Source organism: Lithobates pipiens, unplaced genomic scaffold, assembly GCF_037356315.1.
Source record: "Lithobates pipiens isolate NorthernLeopardFrog02 unplaced genomic scaffold, aLitPip1_a1.2 Scaffold_1, whole genome shotgun sequence".
Lineage (NCBI taxonomy): Eukaryota > Metazoa > Chordata > Amphibia > Anura > Ranidae > Lithobates > Lithobates pipiens.
The window spans coordinates 151,002,968-151,029,540 of NW_027507685.1; the positions used below are offsets into that span (position 1 = coordinate 151,002,968).

The 26,573-nt window shown below is 43.2% G+C and overlaps 1 protein-coding gene across 1 annotated transcript in view; it reads right to left on the reverse strand.

Moving 5' to 3' along the window:
• The window catches only part of PTPA (protein phosphatase 2 phosphatase activator), a 175,024-nt gene that overhangs the window by 107,202 nt on the left and 41,249 nt on the right, over nt 1-26,573 (reverse strand). Inside the window, exon 3 of the mRNA XM_077478505.1 lies at nt 8,733-8,819. Within this exon, the coding sequence (XP_077334631.1) occupies nt 8,733-8,819 (87 nt within the window). The remainder of the gene's footprint in view (nt 1-8,732; nt 8,820-26,573) is intronic.

The following is a 26,573-nucleotide window of genomic DNA, read 5'->3' on the forward strand; positions in this document are numbered from 1 at the left end:
CAGTACATGTAGCACCTTACAGAAGTTTTCAAATTGAGAACAGATCTGTATTATTATTATTATTATTATTATAATATATGTACATAAAAGGGGGTCTGGACTTTAAATGAGGTGTGTATATCGCCCATTTGTCCTACTGTCCCAGATACTCTGGGTAACACCTATATTCATGCTCACTGTGTTGCTGTTGACCCTATTACCACAGCTTCCGGATCAGGCATTCTTCACAACACTAGCACCCTGGCGGTGTGTTTGTTTCATACTAAGCAGATATGCAAGTCTTACAGGAATGACTATCTTATAGATGCATCCACCCCTGGGATAGATCCCATGAAACGCGTCAGCATTAACCTAGATGCAACACACACATACTTACATGGTCTTTGGATCCTGGCAATAACGTGGATTATAACAGTAAGACTATTGTGATTTTTTTCATTACTGAGGACAATACTATTGTATATTCTAGTCATGCTTTTAACATGTAAATGTTTTGGATACATGATTTGTTATATTATGTGCCATTATTGCATGTATTTTTGACTCCTTCGATTAGCTACAATATAGACACCTCATTTAAAGTCCTGACCCTCTTTCTTTATGTACCCGAATAGGGAAGGAGATGCATGTTACTGTGCGTCTCTTTTAAAGTCTCAAAAGCCCCCTCTACTGCACAGATGCTCAATAAGGTTTAGGTCTGGAAACATGTTGGCCAGTCCATCTCCTTTACCCTTAGCTTCTTTAGCAAGGTAGTGGTCATCTTGGAGGGGGGTTTGGGGTTGCAATGTTGGAATACTGCCCTGCGGCCCAGTCTCCGAAGCGAGAGGAACATGCTCTGCTTCAGTACGTCACAGTACATGTTGGCATTTATGGTTCCCTCAATGAACTGTAGCTCCCCAGTGCCGGCAGCACTCATGCATCCCCAGTCCATGATACTCCCACCACCATGCTTGACTGTAGGCAAGGCACGCATGTCTTTGTACTCCTCACCTGGTTGCTGTCACACATGCTTGACACAATCTGAACCAAATAAGTTTATCTTGGTCTCATCAGAGGACATCTTCCAGTAATCCCTGTCCTTAGTCTGCTTGTCTTCAGCAAACAATTTTTTGCGCATCATCTTTAGAAGAGGCTTCCCTCTGGGACAATAGCCATGCAGACCAATTTGATGCAGTGTTCGGCGTATAGTCTGAGCACTGACAGGCTGTCCCCCCACCCCTTCAACCTCTGAAGCAATGCTGGCAGCACTCATATGTCCATTTCCCCAAAGACAACCTCTGGATATGACGCGGAGCATGTGCACTCACCTTGTTTGGTTTTGCTTTTGTGCACTGGTCCAAATCATTTGGTGGAGGGGAGATCATGGTGTGGGGTTGTTTTTCAGGGGTTTTAAGAAGTCAGCATACCATTTGACATTTTGGACAATTTCATGCTCTCAACTTTGTAGGAATATTTGGGGATGATCCCGTCCTTTTCCAACATGACTGCGCACCAGTGCACAAAGCAAGGTCCATAAAGACATGGATGAGCAACTTTGGGGTGGAGGACTAGCCTGCACAGAGTCTGGACCTCAACCCGATAGGACACCTTTGTGAAGATTTAGAGCAGATACCGTCAGTCATGCTTTCTCATCCACATCAATGCCTGACCTCAAATGCACTTCTGGAAGAATGGTCAAACATTCCCATAGACACACTCCTAAACCTTGTGGACAGCCTTTCCAGAAGAGATGAAGCGGTAATAGCTGCAAAAGGTGGCCGAATAAAAGTCGGAGGGCAGTCCAAATAGTAACCAACATGTTTCAGTGCTCATAGGATGACCCCTTCATCAGACTTTAAAAACAATATAAGTAGACTAGAAGTGAACTGGACCTTTGATACAGATTACAAGCACAGGTCTCAGCAGCTTCTTTTTTTCTCTCGTGGGATCTGACTGCTTAGCATTCCTTTCAAACTTGCTGAAAGGATGGTGATGTCACCCTTTGCAGTATGGCAGCTGGGGGTAAGGAACACATATGTATTTTAACCCTAAAGAGATAGACTTTTTTTTGCTGTACTGCAACATTTCCACTAGGGGGTGGCCTCAGAAAATAAGCAAACCTTGCTTGTAGTGCTTTAAATACTTACCTTACTTTCCTAAATATACTACCACTCAGTCTCCAAAGACCATTCGGCTCATATCATGTGAACAACTAGGCATCCAGTAATGTGATCTCAGACAAAAGGGCTTAGAAAACTGATGAAGGGGTAGAGCCAGACACACATACACACATTTGGCCGTTGTGGTGTGTACATCCAGTTTGGGTTTTTATTTTTGGTTCCCTCAACACTACTTGACTAGTTATACGCTCTTGTTGCTGAACAAGCAACAGCACGCATTAAATAGCTTAAAGCAGGATGAAATAAATGTCTCCATAGTTGTAAGCCATATCTATGCTATAAACAAGCAGTTTGTGGTGCACAGTTGGCACTTCAGATGTACTAAAATTATTTGTCTCCTCCCATGCTCCCTAAACGAGGGATAAACTATTTGCTTTTTGCCAATATGGTGTGAGTAAAGAATAGGAAGAGAAGATCGCTAAAGCTACAATTGTTTTGTATATGTGTGTATAGGGGTAAAGTATTGAGCAAGCAATGCAGCAACTACACCGATCCCTAGGGGTGTGCGCTGACATCTAAATAATTACAATGGTGTGAAAATGACGTACATAGGTGTAAATACTTTCTGATTAAAAAGAAAAAAAGCGATGGTTATTGTTTGAAGCAGCCATTAAATAAAGATTTTGTTTACAATGCTTCACATTCTAGACTATTCAATAAAAGAGCACAGCAGTTGTTCTGCATTTGTTGACTTCTCCTGAAGAAGGAAAAGGTCCCTTAAAGGAGAAGATGGGGGGGCATGTCACTCTTCGGAGTCATTTAGATGACTTGAGTTCAGTCCCCAGCACAGAAATAAAAAATCTGTACCAAGTACCACTTGCATTTCTGCTGTCCACGAAATATACAGGACTAATACTAGGACTGACAATACACATATATCATACACACACAGTTAAGTCCATATATACTTGGACACAGGCACAATTTTCCTACGGTTTGGCTCTGTATACCACCAGAATAAAATTAAAACTAAATAATCCAAATGAATTTGAAGTGCAGACTTTCAGCTTTAATTCAAGGGGTTGAACATAAATTTCAAGTACAAATTTTAGGAACTGCAACCATTTGTATACACCAACCCCCCATTTCGGAGGCTCATATATAATTGGACAAAAGAATATAATCATAAATAAAACGTTCATTTTTTATATTTTGTTGAGAATCCTTTACTGGCAATGACTGACTGAAGTCTAGAACCCATGGACATTACCAAAGACTGGGTTTCAACCTTTCTAATGATTTGTCAGGCTCCAACTGCAGCCGTCTTCAGTTGTTCTTTGATTGTCGGTCTTTCTGCCTTTAGTTTTGCCTTCAGCAAGTGAAATTGGGTTGAGATCAGGCGATTGACTCGGCCATTGCAGAATTTTTCCCCATCTTTTTCTTCAAAAGCTCCTGTTGCTTTTGCAGTGTGTTTTGGATCACTGTCCATCTGTACTGTGAAGCGCCGTCCAATCAACTTTGCTGCATTTGGCTGAATCTGGGCTAACAGTATATCTCTATACCGGGAGTCAGCAGCCCGTCGATTGCGGTCCACCTGTCGACCACCTGCAGGTGAAAGGTGGACCGCAAACAGGTTCCTGCACCGCTGACACCCGCCTCCTTGGTGGCGGTCCTGGTCTTTCCTCCCAGCCTCCTCCGCGTCTTGTCCTGGTCTCTCTCTCTCCTGCCTCCTCCATGTTCTATGTCCCAGTCCTCTCTCCCTTCCATCTCCACTGTTATCAATGAACAGCAGAGAATATAAGGAAGCACAGCTCAGGCCTGAGGACCTTTGGGGGGACTCTGAGCGCAACGCACTCATGATACCTGCATTCTGAGAGTAATGCACGAACTCTGCATTCTCTGCATTACGCACTCCTAAACCCTGTATATTCTTGTAATTTTTATTTTATTTTTTATTAAAAATATTTTAAAGCGGTAGTAAACCCGCAAATTTTTTATTTTTTTTTAAACCTGCAAAGCAAAAGGTATAATGAGCTGGTATGCACCGCATACTAGCTCATTATGAAATACTTACCTTAGAACGAGGCCCCGACATCTGGCCCGATCCACGCCGAGGGAGCTGACATGCTCCCTCTGCGTTTCTTCCGGGTATCGCGGCTCCGGCGCTGTGAGTGGCCGGAGCGGCGATATCATCACTCCCGCGCATGCGCGCGGGAGATTTCAGTCTGGCCGGATTTTCACGGCGAGAACCCCCTTGTGCGCATGCGCCGCTGCAGTCAGCGGCGCATACCGAGGGGAATATATTTTTTTTACCTACAGGTAAGCCTTATTATAGGCTTTCCTGTAGGTAAAAGTTAAAAAATTGAGCATACAACCACTTTAAATATAAAAAAAAGTTGGCCTTGCTTTTTTTCTTTTTTTTTTATTGGGGGGGGGGGGGGGGATGGGAGCAGTGGTCTTTGACTTTAGTGTTGTTCAAGTGGATCTGCAGCTGTTCTAAACACTGCAGAATTCATCTGCCTGCTTCTGTCACATCATCAATAAACCTTAATGACCTAGTGCCACTGGAAGCCATGCATGCCCATGCCATCACACTGCCTCCACCATGTTTTACAGATGACGTTGTGTTTTTTGGATCATGAGCTGTTCTAAGCCTTCTCCACACTTTTTTCTTTCTGTCACTCTGGTACAGATTAATTTTAGCTGCATCCATCCAAAAAATGCTTTTACAGAACTGGTCTGGCTTTTTTAGGTGTTTTTTGGCAAAATCAAATCTGGTTTTTCTATTATTCAAGCTTATGAATGGTTTGCACCTTGTAGTGAACCCTCTGTACTTGCTTTTGTGAAGCCTTCTCGATTGTAGACTTTGACAATGATACCCCCACCTCCTGGAGAGTGTCCTTCACTTGTCTGAATGTTGTGAATGGGATTTTCTTTACCATAGAGAGGATCATGCGATCATCCACCACTGTTGTCTTCCATGGATGTCTAGGCATTTGTATTTGCTAAGCTCACCAGTGCATTCTTCTTTCCGCAGAATGTACTACGCTGTTGATTTGGCTACTCCTAATGTTGCTGCTATTTCTCCGATGGGTTTGTTATATTTTTGAAGCCTTACAATGGGCTGTTTCACTTGCATAGACAGTTCCTTTGAACGCATGATATAAGTTTCACAGCAATAGATTCCAAATGCAAATACCACACTTCACACTTAAACCTGAGAGTGTGCACTTTCAGCCCATATCCATTATATAACTATAGCTTGAATATGTTTTTGTAAATACTTGAAAAAAATCATCTAAAATTGTGCCTGTGTCCAAATATATATATGGACCCGTGTGTATGTATATATATATATATATATATATATATATATATTATTTTTTAAATATATTAATATATGGGGTGTTTCAGCTCAGTGATAGGTGCAATTTCTTTAAGTCCTCAGCAGTCAATTTTCAGGTTTGGTTTAAAGGTGTGGCACACTTTTATTAGAAGGAATAAAATAAAAAAGTTTAGTTCCTTTTTTTCATAAAACAAGATCACACAAAATAGATCACAGTGAAGCAACAACAGCTAACGCGGTTCACACTACCAAGAGTGCTTACTCATAGCTCTGAGTAAGCACGCTTGGTAGTGTGAAACGCGTTAGCTGCTGTTGCTTTGCCGTGATCTATTTTGTGTGATCTTATTTTATGAATAAAAGGCAATAAATTTATTTTGGAGTGTGGCTGTCCAGAGTCTTCCAATTATCCTCTATACATATCATTACCTATTATTAATGCACTGCTCTTTCATTTCATAATAATTCCTAACAAGTGTTATTATGATTTAACTTGTCATGTCTGATACTGGAATGAACAGGAATGGTTTGCATTGTTATTGTATTTAAAAAAAAATAAAATAAAAATAAATACTTATGTGCAGCTCTTCCTTCTATCTAAATTTAGGATACCCAAATGTATAGAAAATGATCAAAAATCCACTAGTAAAAACAGGCTATCACTGGGTCATGTAGTACCTTAATTTAGCCACCAGATGACACTGTTGTACCCACCAGGTCCTTACATGCATTCAATGGGAAACAATATACTATACTAAATACACACCTATGAACTTTTACAGACCCATGCTGATCATTAGAAAAGGATACAATACTACAGCAAAAGCTAGCTGTGTAAGACAGAGACTCACAATAGGCTGCCTGTATAATCTTCTATGGAATCTAAACGTGTAGTTTTTTTTATGTTCAGTTCTGAAAAATACATTTTTTTATTAACAGCTTTTAAATATATTCCATCTTGCATATAATGCTTCCTATTTACCACCTGAAGCCAGCAAGTGGATCTCTAACACAACAACAGCAGTCTTCAGACAAAAACGTGATTGAGCTGATGTAGAGGGACCCCTTCCAGGAACTGCTTTTAGCAGATAAGTATAAAAGGCAGTGCTGGGCTTTCTTTCTTAGAAATTCTAGCATGCTCTGCAAACACCATGTCAAGTATATATCCTGCAAAATGTTTATTTGAATATAAGGTTACATAGTTGGTAATCTTGATACCAGTCCATCCATTTCAAAATGTGTGGCCGTGTGTCATCGTACCCCCTCCTAATCACCTCTTAAAAAGGGAGAGAAAGTTTAATGTGAATCTAAAGATTTTTCAGCTTTAAGGCATTCTATGAATTAAGTTAAAAAAACCTTCTGCAGTAATCTCCCCCCATCCTCCCCTAAATACTTACCTGAGCTCGATCCAGCAATGTGCACAAGAGCAGAGGCTCTTTCCCTCCTCATTGGCTGAGGGGTTGAGCCACACGTCCACACCATGTCTTATGGACATACAGAGCCAGTTCAGGGGCGAACACACACACACACATACACACACATGTGCCCCCATAGCAAGCAGCATGCTGTGCGGGCATTTGGCAAAGGTGGAGGGGCCACAAGCACCAGTGGAGGAGAAGAAAAGGATCGGGGCTGCTCTGTGCAAACCCATCCGTACAGAGCAGGTACATACGAGATGTTTATTTTAAAAAATAAAAATGGTACCTTTCTGCCCCCTTTAATGATTGTAGTCATTACTCATAACTGAGGTCCCCCTTATTATTGTTGTCCTTCTTTGGACTCTCTCCAATTCCAGCACATCCCTCTTGAGGACTGGAGACCACAACTGGACAGGACAATCAAGATGTGGCTGAACCAGAATTTTGTAAAGTAGAAAAACTATATAGTTTGTATCTCTAGGGGAAATACCCTTTTTATGCATGTGATTAGGGGGGCTCTGATGTGAAAGATGCAACTTCTGGTATGAAATTATTTCTCAGAACGTTTTTATTCACGTTCACATTTTAAGGATTCATTTATAAAACTGATATTTTTTTTGGCTTGCAATTATTTGCAAAATATACATCTCACTTGTCCCTCAGAGATTAGAGACCCCTGTTCTAGAGCTTGAGGGGACCCCACAGCTGGACTGCCAATTGGAAGAATCCACATCACCCAGATCATGACATGAACACCCAAAAGGACCCTCCCGTCGGCAGTGAAGAGTAGTAGTAATTTGTTAAAGATAGAGGGCAAAATCTGGTGGTCAGGGTGGGATGGGAGAAACGAGAGAGGGGGTTGTTGACTCCGGGAGTTCCGCTTTTAAATGGAACTGAAATAAACGAAGCAGTCACAACTGCCGTGATTTCTTCATCACTATTATACACACTTTCCTCTTTCTGGGATGGTCACAGCCAGGCACTGTTTTACATGTCCTACTAGTCTACATGCAGACTGACATACAAGGTGGTCCACAGACGGGCTGCTATATGCAGGTTACATGTTATCAGGTTATTTATGTGCTCTATTGTACATCATCTCGTCAGTGCAGATTTATGAGAAACCCCCATCTACTGGTCTGACAATTGCAAAAAAAAAAAAAAAACGTACAAAAAACAGTGATGAGGAGAGGGAGGGAGGGATTTGGAGTTCTAGCTCTAGGCAAGCCATACACCTTACAATCTGACTGTACAATCTCTTTGAGACCTACCAATAACTAGTAATACATAACTATATTCTATATTATAATTTAAAGGAGCAACATGACTGGGTATAAATTAAAAGGATTGCTTAGACAGGGGCTCTAATATAATTTTTTGGCAGATCTGAGCTTCACTAACAAAACATTGTAATTGTAGTGAAACCCACTGAATGTGCCTCAGATGAGTGCTTGAAAAGTTAGCTGGCTGCTTTGTTACCTTGCCCATAACGGAGAAAGCGACAGTGGATTTGCAAGGAGCACTACCCCCCCCCTCCCCCCATTACCTTACTAATAATGATGCGCTGCGCCTCTCACAGCCACAGCTGACCCTAGAACCAGTGGTGTTTATGACCAGAGGTAACGATGATATTACTCCCTTGGTCATGGCCCTTGTGATTGGCTACTAGGCCTCAGGACTGTAACATGGGCCTCTGCACCTGAAAGTGGCGGCCAATGTCCATGGCAACAGAGGAGGGAGTAGTGGCAGAGTGATGGCAATAGTAGAAGAGGGATGGGGAGCATGAGTAAAGTGACAGAGTGTCTTTAGGCATATACCGAACTACTGTATGTATAGAAGATGCTGTGTGTGCATTCACCGATCCAAACCTACCTCTGACACCCGATAGTCACAGCTCAACTTCTTCCCCTTCACACTCTCATTTAAAGTGAGGATAAAACCCATGTAATCAGCATATGCCTGTGGGGAGAAACACAGATGGTTAGATGAGATCACATGACACTCCACATTCGTTCTCCAGTGATAAAAACAGAAGACACAGCTGGGAAGAAATCCATAAGGTCTGCTTAGTGGAAGATCTAAGAGCACCTGTTACCTGTAAATACCAGAGCTGGCCATTTTGTCAACAAACCGTACACCCCGTTACACAGTAGACACAAGACACAAATTAATACTATCAGTTATATTTTAAAACAGATTTTTAAGTAGACTGGGGAATCTCCATTGTCCGGGAACCCTGTGTATCCTTATAGAAATCTTTCCACCACATACACAGACCCTGGGCAGGAATTAGGTCTTCCTGTGCCATCTACAGGTAAAAATCTGGTACTACAATCCAACAATAGCACACAATGGGGGTTAAAGGAAAATCCACTTTGCACTGCAAGTGCACTAGAAAGTAAAGTCCCTGTAGATCCGAGGGGGACATGCAAGGAAAATAAAAAGCAGCATTTTAGCTTGCACATGATTGGATGATAAAATCAGCAGAGCTTCCATTCATTTCAGATCTACCCCTCAGATTTAGAGCGACTGCACTTCCAAGTGTACTTTCAGTGCAAAGTAGATTTTCCTTTCGTAAATAACCCCCAATGGTTCTTTGTGAGAACTATTGTGTTAGTAGCTACTTGCGCTGAGTCCTGAACAGCCTAACTCCTGCATCATGGGGGTCCTTTTATAGGTTGGTGCCCCTAAAATCAATGAGCTACAATGGTAAGAAAACAGTTCTGTATTCTAGGCAATACTGCCACCAAATGAATGACATATTAGGACACCTGTACCTTATAAGGTAAACCAAACTTTCCCAACAGAACTGAACTATATACTGTATGAGCGACCTTTTTTTTTATTTTTATTTTTTTTACCCACACACACACCAATGGCTCATTTCATAGCCAGTATTTACTATTGCAATACCATAGATTCCTTTCTGCAATCATAAAACAAGGCCTGCTACTACTGTGGGCATTAGAACAGTAAGCATACAGAATTTTACTGCTCATTTAAACTTTTGCCACCAATTTGGCATTGCATCTATTTGAAACACCCCTCCTGCCCAGACCAATTTTCAGCTTTCGCAGCTTTCGGTGCTCTCACACTTTGAATGACAATTACTCAGTCATGTAACACTGTACCCAAATTACATTTTTTGTCCTTTTTTCCCCACAAATAGAGCTTTCTTTTGGTGGTATTTGATCACCTCTGGGGGTTTTATTTTTTGCACTATAAAATGAAAACAGACAGATTTTTTTTTTTTTTTTAAACGCATTTTCTTTGTTTCTGTGATAAAATTATGCAAATTATTAATTTTTCTTCATAAATTTTGGCTACAATTTATACTGCTACATAGCTTTGGTAAAAATAGCCCAAATTAGTGGATATTATTTGGTCTTTGTGAAAGTTAGAGAGTCCACAAGCTGTGGTGCAAATCAGACAAAATTGATCACATCTCATTTCTTGTCACCCGAACAAGCCAGGAAAGTACAAATACCCCCAAAATGATCCCTTTTTTGAAAGTAGACATTCCAAAGGTATTTAGTAAGAGGCATGGTGAGGTTTTTGAAGTAATTTTTTCCCACAATTCTTTGCAAAATTAAGAATTATTTTTTTTTTCCACAAAATTGTCATTGTAATAGGTTGTTTCTCTCACATGGCATGTGTATACCACAAATGACACCCCCAAAAAAATTCTGCTACTCCTCCTGAGTATTATGATACCACATGTGTGTGACTTTTTCACAGCCTGGCCACTTAGAGAGGCCCAACATGTAGGGAGCACCATCATGTGTTCTAGGAGCATAGATTACACATCTAAATTGTTGACTAACTATTACACTTTTGAAGGCCCTGGAGCACCAGAACAATGACACGTGACACTGATATGGCACTGATGACAGATGGCACTAATACGGAGCACTGATGACACGTGACACTGATGACAGATGGCACTGATAACAGATGGCACGTATACGTGGCACTAAGACATGGCACTGATGACAGATGGCACTAATACATGGCAATGATGACAGATGGCACTAATATGTGGCACCGATGACACGTGACACTGACAGATGGCACCGATACGTGGCATTGCTGACAGTGATAACAGATGGCACGTGACACTCACAGGTGGCACTGATGACAAATGGCACTGATGACACGTGACACTGATGACAGATGGCACTGGGGACAAATGGCACAACAGGTGGTACTGGGGACAGATGGCACTGGGGACAGATGACGCTAACAGGTGGCACTGGGGACAGGTGGCACTGGGGACAAATGGCACAACAGGTGGTACTGGGGACAGATGGCACTGGGGACAGATGACACTAACAGGTGGCACTGGGGGCAGGTGGCACTGGGGGCAGATGGCAGTTTATTTTTATTTTTTATTCTAACTTACGGCCAGTGCAGCCGTTCATCTCTCCCTCCTCACACGCTGTCTATGTGAGGAGGGAGAGCGGCGCTGAGAGATGATCTCATATGTTTGCCTGCCTCCCAGCAGGTAACATCCGCTCTGTAGCCGTCTTTTGGCTATAGCGCATGCAGGAAGTGGTTAAACTCCAAAAAAAAACTACTGACCGGTAGGGTTTTTCTGACAGTAGAGAGCATGACGGTCAGCGTGTACTGTAAGTACACTGAGCCGAGCATGTGCAGCTCAGCATACGTTTATGGCCCTGCTCCGTGCCAGAATAGTGAAACGCCCATGCACATGCGTAGGAGTGACATAATTGTGGCCTGAGCAATCTAGTAACCAGTTTAAACCAGGAAAGAAGACTGAGAAAAGATGTAAACGCAGGTGAGACCTGAGGGGGTGGGAGAGGGGATCGCTGCTGAACGGGATATGTTGTACATACTAGTACATTATGGCATAAAGCTCCTGGGGGACAATTTGTTTTTTCTTTTTATGCAGAGGTTTTATTCTGCTTTAATATGTAATACAAGTTCCCATCCACATAGCATAAAGTGATATTAAAGTACATTTGTTCATAATTTAGATACTAACATGCATTTGCTGTTTTTATTACAAAATGTCCTCCTCTGAGCTTCCTTTTGATACTTTTCCCTTGCCGAGTTCCACATTCCTATTAGATTTGTGCAAACCCCCCCCCCCCCCCCCATGCCAGTGGTTCTCAGCCTCAGTCCTCAAGTACCCCCAACAGACCATGTTTGCAGGTTTTCCCTTATCTTGCACGGGTGCTTTAAATCAGAGTCAATGGCTTGGTATTTTGGATAGCTATTGTATCCGATTTAAAGCACCTGTGCAAGATGAAGGAAAACCTGCAAACATGGCCTGTTGGGGGTACTTGAGGACTGAGGTTGAGAACCACTGCCCTATGACACCAGAACCTATGGAGTCCCTAAAGAGTCCCCTCTATGTGGGTTCTCCTTCTTGGAACTAAAGTGCCTTGCAAAAGTATTCACCCCCTTGGCATTTTTTGTTTTATTGCCTCACAACCTGGAATTAACATGGATTGTTTGAGGATTTGCATCATTTTATTTACAGAACATGCCTACAACTTGGATTTTTAAAAAAAAAAATTTATTGTGAAGCTAAACAAATAGGACAAAATAACAGAAAAATTCAATGTGCATAACTATTCACCCCCCCCTAAAGTCAATACTTTTGTAGAGCCACCTTTTGTGGCTATCACAGGTTCAAGTCGCTTTGGATAAATCTCTATAAATTTGCCACATCTTACCAGTGGGATTTTTGCCCATTCTTCCTTGCAAAACTGTTCCAGTTCCTTCAAGTTGGATGGTTTGCGCTTGTGAACAGCAATCTTTAAGTATGACCACAGAATTTCTATTGGATTGAGGTCTGGGCTTTGACTAGGCCATTCCAACACGTTTCCCCTTAAATCACTCAAGTGTTGCTTTAGCAGTGTGTTTGGGGTCATTGTCCTGCTGGAAGGTGAACCTCTGTCCTAGCCTCAAATCACACAGAGTGGTACAGGTTTTGCTCAAGAATATCCCTGTACTTAGCACCATCCATCTTTCCCTCAACTCTGACCAGTTTCTCAGTCCAACTGCTGAAAAACATCCCCACAGAATGACGCTGATGGTGGTCTTTTCTTTGATGGCCAAAAAGTTCAATTTTATCTCATCAGACCAGAGAGTACCTTCCTCCATAAATTTTGGGAGTCTCCCACATGCCTTTTTGCAAACTGAAAATGTGCCATTTTGATTTTTTGCTGAAAGTAATGGCTTTCTTCTGGCCATTCTGCCCTAATGCCCAAATCTATGGAGCACATGGCTTATTGTTGTCCTATGTACAGATACTCCTGTCTCTGCTGTGGAACTCTGCAGCTCTTCCAGGGTTACCTTAGGTCTCTGTGCTGCCTCTCTGATTAATGCCCTCCTTGCCCGGTCTGTGAGTTTTGGTGTGCGGCCATCTTTTGGCAGGTTTGCTGTTGTGCCATTTTCTTTCCATTTGGTTATGATAGATTTGATGGTGCTCCTAGGGATCATCAACTATTTGGATATTTTTTTATAACCTAACCCTGACTTGTACTTCTCAACAACATTGTCCCTTACTTATTTGGAGAGTTCCTTGGTCTTCATGGCAGTGTTTGGTTAGTGGTGCCTCTTGCTTAGGTGTTGCAGCCTCTGGAGCCTTTCAAAAAGGTGTGTATATGTAATGACAGATCATGTGACACTTAGATGGCACACAGGGGGACATCATTTCAAGAATTATGTGAAAGGTAATTGGTTGCACCAAAGTTTTTTATGAGCACTTGTAGCTCCACGTGGGAGTGCACACGTAGAGAAGACGCCTACAGGACTCCATAGGACCAACAGCAAAGGGGGCATAAATAGCTCAAAGGAGGAAAGAAAAAAAAAACAGCAAATAAATGTTCCACAGAAGCCTGCAAAGCATTGTGCCCATCATTGGCGTCTCCCGCTAGCTCTTCCTCCATACAGAGGTACAGGCTTTCAGGTGGAGAGCTGGAGGAAGTGTGGTAATCACAGGACTGGTGTTTCATTGAGAACTGCAAGCCTGTCTGCTGTGGTGGCGCCATGACCCAACATACCATGATACCCCCTAAATACTTATATGTAACATGGTGCAAAAGATGGAACTAGCTTTTAACCTACCAACATGTCTTTAAAGTGTGGGATAAAACCAGAGTACCCGGAGGCACAGGGAGAACGTTGCACGGAGTGTCCTTACTGGGATTTAGACCAAGAAGCCTAAGTGCTATAAGGCAGAAGTATCAACCACTAAGCCACTGTGCAATTTTATGGCATGATATTGAAATGATGCAGAAATAAAAAAAAGACACAAGTAAACAGTAATTCATGCGCCTAACCATTCCTGAATGTTGGGTATCCAATAGTGTCATCATTTGGTAGTACTTTGTAGCTTCAAGTGCCAACAACACGCTCATAAGTAGCTGCGTGAAAAACAAAACCAGCAGTACAAAGCTGTAAATATATCGCCCTGCGCCTCCAAAAAACAAAAATGTATTTTCAAAGTGCCAAATATCTCATAATCTACTAATCTGCTTTATGCAAATGAGACATTTCAGTCATATAAAAAAGCATTACAAGGCCATATGCAGTGCACAGTCAAAGCAAAGGACTCTTATGTGGTAATGCAAAGCAGGCATCTCAAGGAGTTCAGGGCCAAGCGATGTGTCAGGAATTAATTCAAGGCTATGCTTTTTATCTTCAACCAACTAGCTGGCTCTTGTAGCGCTTGAAGAGAACAACGCATAATTGTGAACAGAGGGATTACTGTACATCTTGCAGTTTGCAAAAACACCATTAGGGGGAGTCTAGATCATCTCAGGGAACCAAGGAACTCTGATCTTATTAAACACTTCAGCCCCGGAATGTTTTACCCCTTCCTGACTGGGCCATTTTTTTGCGATTTGGCCTGCATCGGTTTAACTGACAATTGCGCAGTCGTGCAATGTTGTACCCAAACAAAATTTACGTCCTTTTTTTACCACAAATAGAGATTTCTTTTGGTGGTATTGGATCACCTCTGCGGTTTTTATTTTTTTGCGTTCTAAGCAAAAAAACGTCAAATTTGAAGGAAAAAAAAAGCAATTTTTTTTTACTTTTTGCTATAATAAATATCCTCCCAAAAAACAAATTTCTTCCTCAGTTTAGGCCGATATGTATTCTTCGACACATTTTTGGTAAAAAAGATTAATAAATACAAATATCACAGTAAGCGTATATTGATTGGTTTGCCCAAAAGTTACAGCTTCTACAAAATAGGGGATAGATTTATACTGCCCTACACTATCCAAACCTACCTCTATACTGCCCTATACTATCCAAAGCTACCTCTGTACTGCCTTATACTATTCAAAGCTACCTCTGTACTGCCCTTATACTATTCAAAGCTACCTCTGTACTGCCCTATACTATCCAAAGCTACCTCTGTACTGCCCTACACTATCCAAACCTACCTCTATACTGCCCTATACTATTCCAAACCTACCTCTGTACTGCCCTACACTATCCAAACCTTCCACTATACTGCCCCATACCACCCTAACCTGCCACTATATCACCCTGCCACTATATCACCCTATACTACCCTATACTACCCAAACCTGACACCATACATTACTACACCCTATTCGGTACCCTCCTGACCTCCCGTCTACTGTGTCCTCCAACCCCTCTGTACTGTGCCTTCCTGACCCCCTGTACCATGTACAGTCATACATAAATACAGGCCACTAAATGGCTGGGAGAGGCATTTATGACAGAGGGGCAATGTGTACAGGGAGGGGGATAGTTTCAAAAAGGAGTGGGAGCAGTGCGTACAGGGAAAAAGTCAGTGTATACAGGGGGTCAGTGTATGGGGGAGGGGGGGGGGCAGTGTGTAGAGAGGGCGGGGCCCTAGCACATTACTTTGCCCAGGGGCCCATGATGTTGTTAAGATGGCTCTGGTAAGCGCTCTCATTAAACAACTTACGGCTGTTGACCTGCATGCTAACCCTGTGGCCTGCCTTGTTGCACTTGACGGAACGACCTGCTAAAAAAAAAAAAAAAAAAAATACAAATCCTCTCCCCACATGCAAGTCCTAAACGCTGCTAAGCCATGTATCCCGCTTCGCTGGAGGGATACTGACCCCTCCCCCCCCCCCCCCCCCCATGAAAGCTCTGTGGTTCGCTAAAGTCAACAATTTACGAGACATGAAAGAACTTACAGACACACTGCATAACAAGGAAGAGGTATATTCCAAAACCTGGAGGCGGTGGAACTATTTTGTGTATACTGATGCCTACCTTAAGGAGCTTGCCACCATTCAGTGAACTCCCACAAGCCTTGCCACACCCCGGCAGAGGGATGACCGCGTGAGCCTTCTGCCTCTTCTTGCCCCCCCCCCCTCCCCTGTTGCCAGTCGGTCCTCTTTCCCAGTTTCCTCTTTTCTTATGTTTCTCTCATGGTCCAGGGTCCAGGCCTCCCTCCCTCCCTCTTAGTTGCTTTTCCATTAAAGCAGCACTTTTTTCCATGTATTTGATGATATCCTACCTTCAACTATGCTAACCATGTCCTTCTGAGCTCTGTAGTTCCTCTGTAGCAACCTGACATCCTGCGATTTCCTGTTTGCAAGACCGCTGGCTGCTATTTCTCCTGTATCCTCAGCCAGCAGTCTTGTCACTGCCCACCTGTAGTTCACTTAAAGTGAGCAGGGACCTCCGCCCCGCTCACTGTAGTGGGCAGAGGGGGTCTCCCAGCCCCAGTCAGTGATGCCCATAGAGGTGGTGTCCTCCTCCCTGCCAGCACTGCCCCACTCCACCCCTGTCCCTCCCGCTGCTGTCGCCACCCGCCATCTCTCTTAGTGCATAGCAAGGAGAGTTACCAAAGATCATCCTACATGACAGAGCGGAGATCTCGGGCTGACAGGTCTTGTATGTGAAAACACTGCGTGCAGTAATGTCCTGCATCCTGTGCGCTATCACAATGCAGATATGGGAGGTGGGACATTACAGCATGTGGTGCTTTCACATACAGGACCTCTCAGCCAGAGATCTCTGCTCTGTCATGCAGGATGATCTCTGCCAACTATCGGTGCTCTGCACTGATGGGCACAGATAAGCAGCACTGCTGGGCACTGGTGTGACCGCAATGATCAGCACAGGTAATCTGCACTGGTGGGCACTGGCGTGACTGCACTGATGGGCACAGATAAGCTGCATTGACAAGACCTCACTAATAAGCTGCACTGGTGAGACGGCACAGATGAGCTGCACTGGTGTGACCACAAAAATCACTTTATAGCAGAGTTCATTATATAACATAAAACAAATATATTATTTAAAATGCTATTATTTATATGACTCACTGTTTAGCGATCATCGCCCACTGGATTGCCGATTTAGATCAAAAGATGTCTTTGATCGTTTTTTTACTGGCATGTTCCATTTTGCTTGTGGGCATGTGAAGCGCAAAAGAACCATCTTCTTGGTTACAGTGCTGCTGCTGGACCAGCCTGCACCGGCCCATTCTCGCACATGCACAGCAATGCGCCATAGCGGCGATGTAACTTATACAGGTTGCCATAACAAAGGGCGACGTTGTCAGAAGTGCCCACCCCGTTATTATGGAAACCTAGCGAGCGGAGGTGCCAAGGGAAGCGACATCAGGAGCCGAGGTGATGAAGGAGGCAGATTCTGAGGGACCACATAGCAACAGGCATAAAAAAGTAAAAAAAAAAATAATAATAATAATAATTATATTATATATATATATATATATTTCGCCAAATATTTTTTTTTTTTAATTTATTTCATGCACATTAATGACATTTTTTTGGGGGTGGAACTCCACTTTAAAGAGGGATTCCGCCCAAAAAAAATATATTAAAAGCCAGCAGCTATAAATACTACAGCTGCTGACTTTTAATAAATGGACACTCACCTGTCCCGGGTTCCAGCGATGCCGGCAGCCGAGGCCGATCGACCGCTCGGGCCTCGGCTGCTGCCGCCGCCATTCGAGGTGAGGGAATCAGGAAGTAAAGCGAATCGGCTTCACTTCCCGGTTCCCTACTGTGCATGCGCGAGCCGCGCCTCGCAATAGGAAATCTCCGCGCTGTCAATGGGACCCGTGTGTGTCCCAGCAGACAGCGCGGCAGGGCAGGAAATGGCGTAGACTCCCGTGGGAGTCTATGCCCGGAAGTGGGTGAAAATACCTGTCTTTGACAGGTATCTCCACCCCCCTCCCCCCTCCCCCCTGAAAGGTGTCAATTGTGACACCGGAGGGGGGGGTTCCGATCAGCGGAGGTTCCACTTTAGGGTGGAATCCCGCTTTAAGCTGTGCTATTTGTTTTTTGTTAATGTTGTGCTTTTTACTAACTATTATAACTGTACGTATGTTGAGCCGGGGTATGCCCAGAAGGCTCTGTTTTGCAATTTGCTTTACTAAACAGAAAAAATAAAATAAAAATTGTGTGTATATATTTCTGTGTACATGGGAGCTGCAGTATTTCACATACATACACACATATATGTGTGCTGATGTCAGACAGACGATTTGGCCATTAAAGACAAATCGTAAAGGAGGCGGTCTGCCTCTATGGAGTTGCTGTACTCTGTTGCTGGGCCCGAATGTCACTGAATCTTGATACTAGTGACGGAGGCGACATCTCCCAGTCTCAGCAACAGAGGTAGCGTTTCCATAGGGACAACATTGGCAGCCTCTTAGCAAACCTGCCTGTGGGGATTTCGAAAAATTGCTAGCAGAGTTGCCCGTCTGACATCAGCCTTATTTCCTAGCTGTGCCTGGATTATCTCATTTGAAGTCAACAGGTGTGTGTATCACTGTGCTTGATTGGCCAGCAAACTCACCTGACCTAAACTCCATAGAGAATCTGTGGGGTATTTCCAAGAGGAAGTGGAAAGACACCAAACCCAATAATGCAGACGAGCTGAAGACTGCTTTCAAATCAACCTGGGCTTCCATAACACCTCAGCAGTCCCACAGGCTGATCGCTTCCATGCCACGCCGCATTGATGCAGTAATTCATGCAAAAGGAGCAACAAGTATTGAGTGCGTACTATACTGTACATCAGGGCTCGACAAAACCCGGGCGCCAGGTCGCATTTGCGACTAGAATTAGCGACCTGGCGCCTGGGGCAGCATAGCTGGGGGTTATCCTGTCTCCGTGGACCCCCCCCCCCCCCCCGGCGTGATCGTGTCGGGCTACGCCGCCGGCGGCCGGTAATTGAGCCCCCGGCTTTGAGCCTTCTGTGAGCCTATGGTTCCTTCTGGAATCTGGCACCCTCTTGTGGTGGCCATTGGAATTACAACCAGCAATGCTAATGGAGCTTGCCCTGCCAAGCCTATCTCCTTTCCTTTACTTAGAACCCCTAAACATATTATATATATATATATATATATATATATATATATATATTAAAAAATTTTTTTTTTTTTTATTCTAACACCCTAGAGAGTAAAATGGTGGTCGTTGCAATGCTGTCTGTCACACCGTATTTGCACAGCAGACTTACAAGCGCACTTTTTTTGGGAAAAAATAATTTATTTAATAAAAAAAAAAAATTAAGACAAAAGAAAAGTTAGCGCAATTTTTTTTTATATTGTGAAAGATAATGTTACGCCGAGTAAATTGATACCCAACATGTCATGCTTTAAAATTGCGCCCGCTCATGGAATGGCGACAAACTTTTACCCTTTAAAATCTCCATAGGCGACGTTCTACAAGTTGCACGTTTTGAGTTACAGAGGAGGTCTGGGGCTAGAATTATTGCTCTTACTCTACCGATCGCAGCGATACCTCACATGTGTGGTTTGAACACAGCTTTCATATATGTGTTCGCTTCTGCACGCAAGCTTGGCGGGACAGGGCGCGTTTAAAAAAAATTATTTTTTCTTATTTTAACTTTTATTTTTATTTTTGTCACTGTTCTTTTAAAAAAAAAATGTGTGTCACTTTTATTCCTATTACAAGGAATGTAAAAATACCTTGTAATAGAAAAAAGCATGACAGGTCCTCTTATATATGAGATCTGAGGTCAGAGAGACCTCGCATCTCATATTTACACTAAAATGCAATTTAAAAAAAAATTGTCATTTGAAAAAAATAAAACAAATAAAATGTCCCTCTAAGAGCTATGGGCAATGACTTGGAGACAGGTGAGGGGGTGCTATCTTCCCCTCACTCGTCTCCATGTCAGGCCAGGGACAGGTCCAGATCGCCGTCACGGACCTGGCTCCTAACTTTTTTAGCTGGCTCCTAGATTCCAAGCAAATTTGTCAACCCCTGCTGTACAGTAAGCCAACATTTCTGTATTAAAAATACTTTTTTTTAAATGTATTTATTTTTTTATTGGTCTTATGTAATATTCAAATTTTTAGAGAAATTTTGTGTTTTTTTACTAGCTGTAAGCCATAATTCTCAAAAAAAAAATGAAAATAAAGAAACGCTTGAAATATACAGTGAGGGAAAAAGGTATTTGATTCCCTGCTGATTTTGTACATTTGACAAAGAAATGATCAGTCTATAATTTTAATGGTAGGTTTATTTTAACAGTGAGAGACAAAATAAGAAAATTATCCAGAAAAACGCATTTCAAAAAAGTAATTAATTGATTTGCATTTTAATGAGAGAAATAAGTGTTTGATCCCCTATCAGCAAGATTTCTGGCTCCCAGGTGTCTTCAATACAGGTAATGAGCTGAGATTAGGAGCACTCTCCTAAAGGGAGTGCTCCTAATCTCAAACTTGTTACCTGTATTGAAGACAGCTGTCCACAGAAGCAATCGTATTCCAATCTTTTCACCATGGCCAAGACCAAAGAGCCTTCCAAGGATGTCAGGGACAAGATTTTAGACCTACACAAGACTGGAATGGGCTACAAGACCATCGATTATTCTCAAATGGAATAACTGTGAATCTCCCTCGGTCTGGGGTTTCATGCAAGATCTCACCTCGTGAAGTTTCAATGATCATGAGAACGGTGAGGAATCAGCCCAGAACTACAAGGGAGAATTTTGTCAATGATTTCAAGGGCTGTGAAGGACTGAAATTCTGCAGCGACTGCAAGGTCCCCCTGCTCAAGAAAGCACATGTACAGGCCCGTCTGAAGTTTGCTAATGAACATCTGAATGGGTATACTGTGGGTATGGGATTGTATGTGTAGCGACGGCTCCTGAAGAGCACGCGCTATGTGTTTTTCAAATTTAAGGTTACACCTGAACTGCAGCTTGGTCTGGGTACAATTGTTTAAATTTGGACCTCAGAATCAGTCTGACTGGACTATGGGATGTTCAGCCTGGTCACGGGGGGCACTGTCTCTTCTGGCAGGCGTGGAACTACAGTCTGGTTGGGTGCTTTAAGTTACTCTCTTGGACCCCGTCCAGTGGGAGTGGCGCTCTTGCTGTGCTTTCTGGGAGAGGGCATTTAAGATGCGGATATCACGTGGTCCGGGGTTCCGGTCCAGAAGGATGTGCTGACTTCATGGCCCTGGTCCTCCTAACCAGCCCCCAGGAAGGCTATGGGCCTGGGGTGTGGATCCATCCAATTTGTTGTCTCGGGGCTGGCTGGCCCGAGGCAAGGAAACTAAAGGAGGATTCTGAGGTTTGTGTGCCGTCTCCGGTTTTGGGAGAGACACAGTGACTTTACGCTATCCACGGGAGGACTCTTCAGATGAAGGCCACGTATGGGTTGGTTTCTTAGCAAGAGTCTGGAGGAGCTGAAGTACCCAAGAGAATCCAGTCTCGTGGATATCGCCAAGCTGGCTGAAAGATCCAGGTATCACACAAATGTTCTACAAGTTTAGTTTTCCTACGTGTTCTACAACAACGTCTGTGGCAGAGACTTATCCTTGTATGTTCTACAACAAGGTCGGTGGCAGAGACTTATCCTTGTATGTTCTACAACAACGTCTGTGGCAGAGACTTATCCTTGTATGTTCTACAACAACATCTGTGGCAGAGACTTGTTCTTGAGTAAGCACCTTGTTGGCTGCTAGACCTTGTGAGAGAGGGACTATCCAACCTGAGTGAAAATCCAGTTGTGAATGGTTATTCTCTGGATTCAGTCAAAGCAAGCAAGTTCTTCAGTATTGACTGACGCCAATAGTACCTGAACTTTCTTCCCAACCCTCTGATCCCAATTTAAGAGACTGTTCATTGTCTATGTTTTTTTCAAATAAAATCCCTTTAAGTGGATCCGTCGTCAGTCTCTCAAGTTACTCGGCCATCTACCATGGGACACCCCTAGACGTGAAGTGAGGAAAAGAAGGTAATGGTAAGCCCAGTCTAACCAGCAGCTCCTTCAGGGGTTAGTGCTACATATGATATTTTTTTTTTTTTTTTTTTTTTTTAGTTGTTGAACTAAATGGACTGGTGTCTTTTTTCAACCTGACTATGTAACTATGAATGATTCAGAGGAGAACTGGGTGAAAGTGTCGTGGTCAGATGACACCAAAATCGGGCTCTTTAGCATCAACTCAACTCGTGTTTGGAGGAGGAATGCTGTCTATGACCCCAAGAACACCATTCCCACTGTCAAACATGGAGGTGGAAACAATATGCTTTGGGGGTGTTTTTCTGCTAATGGGACAGGACATCTTCACTGCCTCAATGGGACGATGGACGGGGCCCCTGTACCGTCAAATCTTGGGTGAGAATCTCCGTCCCTCAGCCAGAACACTGAAGATGGGTTGTGGGTGGGTATTTCAGCATGACAAATGAGCCAAAACACACAGCCAAGGCAACAAAGGAGTCAGAGGCTCATTAGGGTCCTGGAGTGGCCTAGCTAGTCTCCAGACCTTAATTCCATAGAAAATATGTGGAGGGAGCTGAAGGTTTGAGTTACCATACGTCAGCCTTGAAACCTTAATGATTTGGAGAAGATCTGTAAAGAGGAGTGGGACAAAATCCCTCCTGAGATGTGTGTAAACCTGGTCACCAAGGGTTTTCCCACCAAGTCATGTTTTGTGAAGGGGTCAAATACTTATTTCACTCATTAAAATGCAAATCAATTTATAACTTTTTTGAAATGTATTTTTCTGGATTTTTTGTTTTTATTCTGTCTCCCACTGTTAAAATAAACCTTCCATTAAAATTATAGACTGATCATTTGTCAGTGGGCAAACGTACAAAATCAGCAGGAAATCAAATACTTAACCCCCCCCCCCCCCCCCCCACTATATCACTCTGTGTAGAACACTTCTATATAATATATGAGTTTCACTTTTTGATTTACTGAAATAAATTAACTTTTTGACATTTTTTGAGATGCACCTGTATCTGACAGGCCTTGTCTGATTAAAAATAATAAAATAAATAAATAAAAAATAACTCTGCCGTCTCTATTGGTGCTGACAGCAAAGTTTAGTTGGGCCAGCCAGGAGCCACCACATATCATTTGCAGCTTCAAGGGTTCCTAGCAAAGTCAACCATGACCCTGATGGATCCCTCAATGCAATGCAGGCAACCTATAGAGAAGCACCAGCCTGCTTTGTGGGAGGTGTCATATGACTTGCAAGGGTTAGTTTGTATGGTTCATTCACAACATCTACCTTAGCTCACCACAAGGACAGTGCTTGCTAATACAACAGAACAGGGCTTGACAAATTAGCTTTGAATCCAGGAGCCAGCAAAAACAGTTAGACCTCTTTCACACCAGGACGTTTTGCAGGCCCTATAGCATTCGAAATAGCGCCTGTAATCCTCCCTAAAAAAACTGCACTTTGCGGCGTATTGCTGGCGGTTTTAACCCTCTCTCGGCCGCTAGCGGGGGGAAAAGGCGCCCCACTAGAGGCCGAAATGTGCCGCAAATCCGAATAAATATAAATTCGGATTCGAAATAAATATAGCGGCGTTTTACCGTCGACGCTATGGGCGGCGTGGTGTGAAAGGGGTCTTAGGAGCCACTGAAACATGTTCCCGAAGGTGTTTAACCCGTTTAAGGCCTGAAGATTATATAAAAACCCCAAACATTATTTTCGGAAAGCAGACACCCTAGAGAATAAAATCGTGATAGTTCAATTTTTTTATGTCACACGATATTACCTCAAAGGTCTAGGTCACACAAAACGTCAGTCAAAATTAACCACTTAAGGACCGAGCCTGTTTTTCAGACTCGGTGTTTACAAGTTAAAAACAATTTTTTTTTGCTAGAAAATTACTTGGAACCCCCAAACATTATACTTTTTTTTCCCTAACACTCTAGAGAATAAAATGGCAGTCATTGCAATACTTTTTGTCACACCGTATTTGCTCAGCAGTCTTTTGGGAAAAAATCACTTTTTTGAATGAAAAGAATAAGACAACAGTAAAGTTAGACCAACTCCTTTTTATATTGTGAAAGATAATGTTACACCAAGTAAATTGATACCCAACATGTCACGCTTCAAAATTGCGCCCGGTCATGGCATTGCGTCAAACTTTTACCCTTAAAAATCTCCATAGGCGATGTTTAGAAAAATTCTACAGGTTGCATGTTTTGAGGTACAGAGGAGGTCTAGGGCTAGTATTATTGCGCTTGCTCCAACGATCACGGCGATACCTCACATGTGTAGTTTGAACACCGTTTTCATATGTGGGCACTGCTCACATATGCGTTCAGTTTTGCACGTGAGCTTGTTGGGAGAGGGTGCTTTAAAAAAAAAAAAAAAAAAAAAAAAAAATCTTATTTATTTTATTGATTTTAACCATTTAAGCCCTGGACCAATATGCAGCTAAAGGACCAAGCCCCTTTTTGCGGTTCGGCACTGCATCGCTTAAACTGACAATTGCGCGGTCACGCGATGTGGCTCCCAAACAAAATTAGCGGTTTTTATTGTGACTGCGACATTATGGCGGACACGTCGCACAATTTTGACCCAATTTTTGGGACCATTGGCATTAATACAGCGATCAGTGCGATTAAAAATGCACAGATTACTGTAAAAATGTCACTAGCAGTGAAGGGGTTAACCACTAGGGGGCAGTGTAGGGGTTAAGTGTGTGTGTGTTTTTTTTACTGTAGTGGGCGTGGCTTGGCATGTGACGTCACTGATCGTCTTTCCCTATGGCAGGGAACAGACGATCAGTGACAGGCTCACTAGGAAGCACGAGGAGAGGTTTGTTTAAACTTACCTCTCCCTGTTCTTCAGCTCTGTGGCGCGATCACGGGAGACCGGCGGCCACGGTCACAAAGCTCGGGACCTAGTCGTGAGTGTGCCGCCGGCGGCTGCGCGCACAACCCATGGCTGGGCACGTAAAGGGCAACTTACCTATACGTGCTTGTGCCCAGCCATGCCATTCTGCCAACGTATATCAGCGTGAGGCAGTCCTTAAGTGGTTACATCTGTTTTTTTTTTTAATAATAATTGTAAACATCCCTTGTAATAGAAAAAAAAGCATGACAGGTCCTCTTAAATATGAGATCTGGGGTCAAAAAGGCCTCAGATCTCATATTTGGACTTAAATGCAATAAAAAAAAAAAAAAAAAAATTGTCATTTGAAAAATGACAACAAAAAAATGGCCCTTTAAGAGGTATGGATGGAAGTGAAGTTTTGACATCGCTTCCGCCCTGCTATGGTATGTAGACGGGTGGGGGGGGGCATCTTTGCCTCCCTCGTATCTATACCAAGGAAAGAGAAGGACCCGATGGCCTCCGCCACTACCGACGGCTCCAGTAAGCGGCGGAGGGTGTGAGAGGGTGGTGAGAGGGGGGCCCTCTCCCACTAACGGTGATCTCTCGGCGAATCTGCCACAGAGACCACCATTATCGTAAACAGAAACGCCCAATGAAAAGATGGATACCTCGGTTGTGGCAGCAGCTGCTGCCGTTACCGAGATATCCATCTTTAAAGTGCCGACTTATATATACAGTGGGTAGTCGTTAAGTGGCTAAGAGTTCATTTTAGGGGGCACTGAGTAAATAGATATCCAACATGTCAAACCTTAAAGTAGTGAATCCCCTAGGTAGACTTTAAAGGGCACTGACAGAATTTATAGAGAAAACATATTTTATTGAACACAATAAGTACGATAAAAACAGCTGCACTGAGGGGGAGGCACTCTGCCCCCATACATTGTAAAAGATGGGAAACATTGTTTGGTTCTCTAACTTTGCTGTAGCTGCAATTGTCAGCTTTTGTGATGGGGAAAAGAATGGGTGCAGTTTTCAGGAAGAGGAGGACTGTCATTTGCCACTGCTAAAGCCAATCACAGTCTTGCTAGCCCCGCCCACCATCTGGAGGAAGAGGACTCGTTTGGTTGCCACTACCAATCTCAGAAAGAAGGGATTTCACTGAGAAAACCACAATCAGGTGACAGTTTGTGGAATTACTGTTGAGCTTCTGGGAACTTTGTTAAAATTATTCCTGCACCTTTGCGTCACTTACTACTGAACCCCGGCACTCTGTGTCCCTTGTTTATACAACAGGCGCGCGCCTTGCTCAAGCATCATAGGAAGGCACGCGCCTGTTGTATACAGTGCGCATGTGCCAAAACATTGTCGCATTGGTAGTGATGTCATCACGCTGGATGTCTGTGGTCCACAGCTGACTAGAGCCTAGCCTTGTTTTCAGCTCCAATAGACTGAATTAGGATATCCTGCTGGACGGGACTCTATTCTTTGCTAATGGATGGATGCATTATACAGAAGTGACCACGCTGGGTAGACGCCCCTAACTGAGGATATCTTGTGCTGAATTTGTTACATGTAAGTGGGCAAATACATTTGTGTATCAATAAATCTGACTGATCCTGACCTAGAGGCGCCT